The sequence below is a fragment of the Rattus norvegicus genome, chromosome 15 (assembly GCF_036323735.1).
Source record: "Rattus norvegicus strain BN/NHsdMcwi chromosome 15, GRCr8, whole genome shotgun sequence".
NCBI lineage: Eukaryota > Metazoa > Chordata > Mammalia > Rodentia > Muridae > Rattus > Rattus norvegicus.
In genome coordinates, this window is record NC_086033.1 from 7118410 (window position 1) to 7127528 (window position 9119).

General features: G+C 42.6%; 1 protein-coding gene across 1 annotated transcript; it reads left to right on the forward strand.

Annotated features, from left to right (window-relative positions):
- The first annotated feature begins 350 nt into the window (after window positions 1-350).
- On the forward strand, window positions 351-7598 carry LOC134481943 (uncharacterized). The gene is made up of 5 exons (XM_063274762.1): window positions 351-573; window positions 1314-1476; window positions 2633-2764; window positions 3223-3399; window positions 7008-7598. The coding sequence occupies exons 1-5, from the start codon at window positions 423-425 to the stop codon at window positions 7090-7092; spliced, it is 708 nt and encodes a 235-aa protein (XP_063130832.1). The 5' UTR covers window positions 351-422; the 3' UTR covers window positions 7093-7598.
- The last annotated feature ends 1521 nt before the right edge of the window (window positions 7599-9119 follow it).

The window sequence follows — 9119 nt, forward strand, 5'->3', positions numbered from 1 at the left end:
GGACTATATGTCACATGCATGGACACTGGGTTTATACATTTCAGGAAGAAGAATATCCCTCATCCACGGTCTTTAGACCTTTGGCTGTTAACAAAGATGTTCTATCCATTTCAAGGCCTGATTCAACTCTCCCTCTCCTCAGCAACTGAGTTGTAATGAAGGAGTGAGAACTCTGAAGCTCTGGAAGGAGAGTGAGTGAATGGGTGTTCCCTGGCTCAAATGTGAGTCTCTGGAAAAGCCACTGCAGAACCTGGTCAGTCTGGTAGAGGTAGTTAGCAAGTAAGCTATGGCATTTCCCAGTGACATCACCGGTAGTGTCTTCCTTGGAAATTCTCTTGTATCCAGGAGACACTAGAATGTTCTGTGATGTCAGCAGTGTTGTGGTGACACCAACTGCCTGAGCGATTTCCCTTCATTTCCTAATGGGTTCCCGAGGAGGCATGTTCTCCAGGATCCTCAGTCTCTTTCGGAGGGACAATCATATCCATGCAGGCACCAGACCAAGGCAGAGGGAGGCCAGCCTTCTATCATGTTGGAGAAGAAGACGAATGGAAAGGTCCTTGAGGAGGTCAAGTGAGTACTGGGCAGGGCAAGGGGAGCTCCCTGGAGGAGGTTGGCTTGTGTTGGTCCTTCCAGGAGTAGGACGTATGATTTAGAGCCTCAGTCTTCCTAATGGCTGACCCAGACACAATAATTTCTGATCATTAGTTTGACAGAAAACCAAGAACTGTTATATGTCAAGGGGCTTTCCTTGGATCTCTTTAGTGTCCTGGGCAGTGTCAAAGAGTACCAGGATGAACCTTTATAAGAATAACAAAGTGTCTCTTCCAGGATCGGCTGTTGAAACACTTCATTCTCAGCAGTGTCCTGTAGATTACTTGGGTAATTGATGCCAAGAGGGATACTCTCCTGGTCATATATCAAGGTCTCAGTTACTTTGTCCTTGAACACACATGATTAGGGATTCAAGATGTTAAGCAGTTTGAACTCAAGGACTTACCTGCCTCACATCAGACATTAGCTGAGAAGGTCCTCCAATTCTTCTTGTTTAGGCCAGCTTTAGAATTTCAGTGACAGAGGAATGAATTTAGGAGGTGTGGTCTATATCTATGATGGCATATGTCATCATATGGCTATGATGGTGGGAACAAGGACCTAGCTGAGTTCAGCTTAAAGATAGCTTTCTTGCTCTGTCAGGGATTCACTGTATCTGTAGAACTGTTCATCCTCAGACTTCTGTTTAGACTAAGCATAGTTTTCCTTGACACTGTGTCCACATATATGCCTGTTTACTGGTGTTTATCTACCTACAGAGTTTGATCAGAAGGCATTGTCCCAACCCTCCACGACACCTGTTGAAGAGGAGAGAATGAAGCGTTTGGAGAACATCAAAATTGCTCTCCAGAAGATGCAGAAGGAGAGAGATGAACTCAGGAGTATCCTGGCCGATTACCCGGGAAAGAATTTAAATGACAGGTAGTCACAATGCAAGTTCTGTTAAATCCACATTTCCTCACATCACAGTAGGCTACAACTCCAGGGTGTCCTCATGGTCAAAATCACTTTCCTGATTGCATCAGAATGTGAAGTTCAGATGGGAATGGGATGGTGGCACAGGCTATTTTAATTCCTACAAACGTAAATCATAGCCTGTGGCCTGATTGAATCACAGTCTGGGAGTGAGGGTAGTAGTGTGTGAGCTCTCATTGTGTGGTTTAAGGAGACTGGACAGGTGTTGGCTTGTGGGAATTTCTAGGTGCTCTGATTATGACCAATCATTGTTGTAATTGATGTGGAGGTGCTTTGGGTTCAATAGGTCCTGTGAAGAGCTGGAGGGACCCAATCCCACTTGCTGCCTCACAGTGTGTGACTGGACTGACAACAGGGGATCATTAGTTTTCTCTGATTTTATTCATTGTATTTGGAGATAATGCCACATCCTTATATTTAATTGGCATTCTAATTGTATTTGAGAGAGAGAGAGAGAGAGAGAGAGAGAGAGTGTGTGTGTGTGTTTTGTGTGAGTTTGTATGTGTGTATGCATGTGTGAGTGTGTTTGTGTGTATCACTTAAGATCTGGGTATTCTATGTACTGATTTGGCCTGAGAATTATCCTGTGTCAATTTCCATGGCATGATAATGATGAGGGTGAGAGCCTCACTGTGAGCAGTAGAACATTTCACATCTGCTCAGGTGGACGCACATGGGAATCTCCTGGCGCGTGTTATAAATTCTTTTCCCTGTAAATACTGTTCATGTTCCTTTGGGTTTTCATGTAGCAATAGATTCTATGATTGAGAATTGTTACCTAAGAACAGGAGAATAGTCTTCATGGGCTTAAGTTGGAGCCTGGATTGTGACACAGGGTCCTCGAATGTTCTTGGCAAGCTAGTCTATTCCTTCAAACCCCCTCAGGGAGCTCAAGCAAATCAGCTCCCTCCTTCTGTTTCCTGGCACTGCTGTCTCCGTGTTCACAATAATAAACTTAATAAATATCAAATGACCCAGTACCAAGAAGCAAGGGCGTGGCATGTCCTAGGCTGGGGTAGTTCAGGATTCAGTCTGAATTCATGTAATTCTTGAATCCTTCATTCATAATGTTATTTCATCCTTGGACCATGCCTTACCACAGGAACAACTTTGAGTCTGAGATGCTCACGATGCAGCACCAGGAAGTGATGACCGACATGAAGAAAATGAGCGAGCAGGTCAATAGAGCTTTGGTCAAATGTACACACCTCACACTGGAAAATGACTGGTACTGGTGAGTAACTTACAAGGTTGTGACCCCAGCACAGTGCACAGCATGTGTCAGCCCATTCTTATCTTTGAAGTAAAGTGAGGTTCAGGCTTTTTAGTGTTTGAAGCGGACCAGGAAGCCTGTGTCTAAGGAAGGCTCTAGGACACACAGGACACAGAAAGATTGGCCTCCAAGCGATATTCTAATAAAATGGACAAATAAGCACACATGGGGATTAAGTCCTCTTCTGGGAAAAACTTGAATCAATGGTGTCAGGTTTTTGAGAAGTGCCCTGAGTCTTCTGGAATGTGGCTCTTTTCTCCATTTGACCTGTCTCTAGGTCATGCTCCATGGCTACTGTGGACTTGGACTATAATCTGGGGCTCTCTTCAGATCAGGACCCTAGAAGGAGTAATGGACTTGGAGACGTGGGAGGAAGTTGGAGACCGGCTGGGAGTCACCATTTTTTCTTTGTGTCTCAGCCGCAGCTTCTGCCCCCTCCTAACTGAGTTGTTTGAGCTGAAGAACAATGCCCAGAGAGCACGGCATGAGAACAGGGAGCTTCTATGGGAACAGATTGCACTGGAAGAGTCCATTAAGGAAACAACAAGGTTCTTTGGGGAAGCCAGTATGAAAATCCGTGTAACAAGCAGCCTCAGGTAGGATGAATGAAGCATCAAGGGCAGGTTTTCCTGATATCTAAGCATAAACCAAGTCAAACCAGTTTAACCTTTCTCCACCTTATCCAGACACTCTCCTAGGTCTCATCCAGTTGTTCATCTCTTTGAACATTTACAAAACTTTCTGTGATGTTAACTTCATGCAAGAAACTGGAGGATTGACAACCAAATCCTCCTGCTCAACTAGAAAATGCATTTCCTTAAGGGGGATCTGTTGATCGATCACACACTGCACACTTACATGCCATTATGCTAGCGGGATGCCATGTGGTAGCCGTCTTTGTAGTGCACAGAACTGATTAGAGTTCAGTTCAATTGCCAAAAGAATGGCTCTCATTGTCAATCATGATGGGGCTTGTGGACTTTCTCTCCTTTTCCCTGTACATTGAAAATGGTCCCTCCTGCCTGTCCAAATCGTGGTTTCTAGTGACAGAGCTTGAGAAGCAGTTTGTCCGTCCTGTTTTATGTCAGTGTTTTGGTGTTCTTTCCTTTGGCTTATGTCCTGGAGCTGACTGGATGAACAGGGATGTAGGAAAGACTTCTCTCAGGGTGAGGGTTTGTGTGAGATATGTGAGGATTAGAGGGATATTTTTGTCCAGCTCTCTCAACCTAGTGTGCCCAAAAAGTGCATTCCCTACACAGGTTTACTCTATAAGGGATGGACAGCAGTGTCTAAGCTCTCACTTGACACATTTCCTTTGCCTCATCTGTATTCAACAACTGTTCCTCCAGCATGATGGCCTCCCCATTCTTTTCTGCTTCTCACTTATGATTTCTGTTCTCTCTCTCTCTCTCTCTCTCTCTCTCTCTCTCTCTCTCTCTCTCTCTCTCCCTCCCTCTCTCCATCTCTCTCTGACTCTGTGTGTGGGGGGGTGTTTTTTGTGTGTTTGTGGGTACATATATGTGTGATCATGTTTATGACTATGGTGTATATTGTACTTTGGAAGTTGTTTGTTTTAATTGTTTGTGATATGGGGGTCTTATATATATAAGTGTGTGTATATGTGTGCTTTTTCACATGTGTGTGAAGTCATCAAGTTTCTGAACACAGACACATATATATATTTATATATATTGTATAAGTCTATATGTGCATATTTAGAAACATGTAAAAGTATACACACACACAAACACACACACACACACACACACACACACACGCCACAAACACTCTGAGAAAGAAAGAAGAAGAGAAAACATAATCTTTCCAATTACATTTTAAACTGTTCTTAATGGGGTCTTGATCACTATTCAAACTATTTACACTGGGAAAACTATTCATAAACATTGATATTACTTGGAGAAAACTCAGGAATAGGGTACAGGGATGTGAGGAGAGGCTGCTGTGTGAAATCTATATACCTCAGTATAGAAACTGATGACTCAGAGCTCTTCTGCCTTCTTTCCTCTCGGTGTATAGTAACACTGGAAGGTCATGTGGCTTGTTGTGTCTTCTCAGCATCCTGGTTATGTTAATCATTACCTGCCACCACTTTCTCTCCAGATTGGCCTAAACTTGGTTGAATACACCTTGGCTTTGGAATTTGGTCTGGAATTTGTTATTTGAAAGATTAATTTGCTTAGAGTTGAATCTTCAGGCAGAAGATGTCCAGGAGTTATGCTGAGGTGTAAACACATCTTTGCCTCAGACAGAAACTTAGGCTCAAAACAGTCCACAGCTCTCACCCTGTGTTGTGTTGTGGCAATCTTAACCATTGTTATTCAAAATCATTTGATCTGAGTGAAAATCATCTGTAAGGAGGGTTTAGAAAAGTGATGACCCTCAGACATTGCTGGAGGTGTCAAATGGGTAGCCCTGTGAGAAGCCATGTACAACTCTTGTGAAAGTTCAACCTTTTGACACAGCGATTGCAGAACAAGAAGTAGGTGTGAGCAGAGAAACTGTGGCACATTAGTGTTTAGTGGTTCACCTCAGAGCAGCCATGAAGCAAAATTACCCAGATGTCCATCAGTCAGAAAGTGAAAAGGTACAATGTTGTCCAGCCCTTTCATGGACTGCGGCTGAGTTTGATTATATCTGCCAGCATTTGGCTTTGAATTAGCCTTCTCCTACTTGAATTATATCTGATAGCATCCCAGTCCAAGTTTTACCTTGGATTGTGGTTATGGAGATTTCCTAGCTGTTTGTGCTGGTAGTTTGTTTCCCCTGTCAGGTACTGTATGGTAAAGGGACCTCATATTGAAAAATGCAGCTCACTTTGCATGCACTGGGAAACAGTGAGCAGAGGACTGAAGAGGCTCACCTGCCCCCCCCCCCCCCCAGTGCTCTGTTTCCTGAAATCAGCCTCCTGTGACCTTGCTAAGCAGGCTTGGCTAACAGGCCTAGATGTCACATTTCTAATTTCTGATTTTCAGGGGAATACACTTTATTGGCTGAGCTGTCTTTAGGCTATGCTCAGTGTACTTACTCCACTCCAGGTTTTTTTTTTCTTATGCCACAATAGTAGACTGGGTGATCCCTTCTATTACCATTAACTGGGAAACTAACCACATTCTGCAAAATACTCTGCTTGTATATGTGAACAAATATATTTGGGTGAGTTCAAAAGTGTGTATGTCTGGGTGTCTGTCTGTCTGTGTCTGTATACATGTATGTCTCCATGGACAATATAATCTTCTAATGACCAGGATGAGGAGAGAATGGAGGAAAGTCTGCAGGACCCCCTGAATCAGCAAAAACTGGTCACTGAGCAAAAGGCCTTGTCTGAGAAGATGCAGCATCATTTCGGTGTCACTGAGAGGATTTGAAAGCACAGGATGAGAGGACCCAAGTAGATTCCCTGTACTTATAAACTGTCTTATTGGGTGTGTGACTTTCTCCATAGTTCTCAGCACCTGTCACCTAGGAGCAGCTCAGAATATTTTTCTTGTCCATTTTAAAAGAAATTCCGTCCATGAAGTGTATGTGATCCATAGAGATTCTGGCTATTGTGTACTGATCCCTCCAGTCTGTGCTCTCTTGTATTATCTGAGCCCAGTGCCTTTAGGTCTCCCCACAAATAGTTTTACGATACCCATAAACAAAGGAGTGGTATAGTTTATTTTCTGCATGAGTATCTCCTTTGGACTTCAATGCCTACCCTCGGCAAGATTTCCATGCAGCTTATTCTTGCCAAGTATAATATCACTTCAGTGTGCATGTACTTCTTGAGATATTGTTTCTCTGGGTCTTTGCAGATTTTGAGGTTGTCATGTGGACCCCAGGCATATTCCTGCACTGGAGGAATAATAATAGTCTTCATTTCAGTGATGGCCAGACTTCCAAGGCCTTCCTATTGTTTTCTAGTTTGTTCATATCTCTCCTCATCTGACATTGAGACATTGCTACATGATATTAAAATATAATGTATACGTATGATTGGAATTATCTGCTGTTCACTGTTTAATTTTTAGCAGTTTTAAAAGCTGGGCAAATATGCAGGCCTGTGGGATCTCTTACCCTTCTCTCTTGGGCATGAGAGAATGACCTCAGATGAAAGATCATACTGGATTATCCTGCTGAATTGTGCTGCTGTGTATGGGATAAGTGACATGGCAGGTTCTCACCAGGCCTTTTCCACCCCTAGGTCTGAACACTGCAGCAGAAGCTTTCCCAGGGCACAGAGCAGGATTACAGCTCTCAGAGACAGAACTGTCCACCAGGAGCACTGAGGGTGCAAAGATTGACACCACCTCCCACATCTCAGTCCTTGTAACCATACCAATCTTGGGCTAAATTTGAAAGACCTTGAGATGTGGCCTGGAACACGCCTCACGTTTAACCTTTTGAGGACTTGTCCATCAACAACCAACCACTCCGAGTGAGGCAGGTCTACATTCATCTTGAGGAGATTTTTACCATCTTACCTGCCGTTCTGCTGTGTTTGCAAGGCCAGCAACAGGCTGGAGTTATATGTTGAAGAATCAGCAGGAATTGAATGCTGACTAATTTACTTGTTATATTTGTTTTTAGTTTGAAGTTTGGTTTTATGCATTTGGTTTTATTTGTTTACGTTTGAAGTTTTGTTATTTATTTGTTAACTTTAGTTTTTTAATTAATATGCTATATTCTTAAGGCTATATACATTGAACTCATTGACTCCCCACTTTAAAATGTTCTCGAATAAATTAATTTTTGCCAATAAATAAAAATGTGACCTTTAACCCTTCACTCACAAGACCGTCCTGAGTCATGTGTGGTTCTTCCTCCTGTAACAGCACAAGTGTAAGGCAACAGTGGTTTTCTGCAAGTCTCATGCAGCTTAGGCTTCACCATCAGTTCACAGCCAGCCAGAGCTGCACAGGAAACTGTGCTTTTGATGTAGACAGTGTATCGTGCTCTGTGGATCCCACATACATGACGAAAATTATCCTTGCTTTATCCTTGTGCTCACAAATTTAGCTTCCTTTATAATGACAAACAAAGGAGAAACACAAGTATTTCTCTAATACATTAGAGGAAATAAAAACATTCAGTATAGGAATATAAAAAGCGATCAGGACACACAGAGCTGTATGCCTCTGCATTCCTTATAATAAAGCATCGGTTATAACTGCACATTTATTGAATTCCAGCAATTTTGGGGGAACGATATTTTTAAAATTTTTATTAGATATATTTCTTTACTTACATTTCAAACGTTATTCCCCATCCTTATTTCCTTCCTTAAACCCCCATTCCTTTCCCTCTCCCTTCCCCATATGTGTATCCCCTATACATCCCCCTTATTGTTCACCACTATTCCCCTGCACTGCCCCTGGAACATTTTCTTTATTGTTTTGTTGGTTTGTTTGTTGTTATTCTTTTTCTCCCATTTTTATTAAATTGGGCATTTCTTATTTACATTTCAAATGTTATTCCTTTTCCCGGTTTCCTGTCCATCAGCCCCCTAACCCCTCCCCTTCCCGTTCTAAATGGGTGTCCCCTCCCTGTCCAACCCCCATTACTGCCCTCTCCAACATTCCCTACACTGGGGGTTCAACCTTGGTAGTACCAAGGGCTTCCCCTTCCACTGTTGCCCCAACAATGTTATTTACTGCTACCTACGCAGGGTCAGTCCATGTGTAGTCTTTGGGCAGTGGTTTGGTCCCTGGAAGCTCTGGTTGGTTCTTATGGGGTTGCAAGCCCCTTCAGCTCCTTCAGTCCTTTCCCTAGTTCCTCCAATGGGTGTCCCGTTCTCAGTTCAGTGGTTCGCTTCAGGCATTTGACTCTGTATTTGACATGTTCTGGCTGTGTCTTTCAGGAGAGATCTATATCCAGTTCATGTCAGCATGCACTTCTTAGCTTCATCCATCTTATCTAGTTTTGGTGGATATATATCCATATCTATATCTATATCTATATCTATATCTATATCTATATCTATATCTATATCTATATCTATATCTATATCTATATCTATATCTATATCTATATCTATATCTATATATCTATCATCTATCTATCTATCTATCTATCCATCTATCTATCTATCTATATGGACCACATGTGGGGCAGGCTCTGAATGGCCGTTCCTTCATTCTCTACCCTAAAATTTTCCTCCCTATCCCCTCCTGTGAATATTTTTGTTCCCCCCTTAAAGAAGGAGTGAAGCATCCACATTTTCATCATCCTTCTTGAGTTTCATGTGGTTTGTGCCTTAGATCTTGTGTATTTCGAGTATAACTAAGAGGCGAGGATGCAAAAGAATCAAATGGAT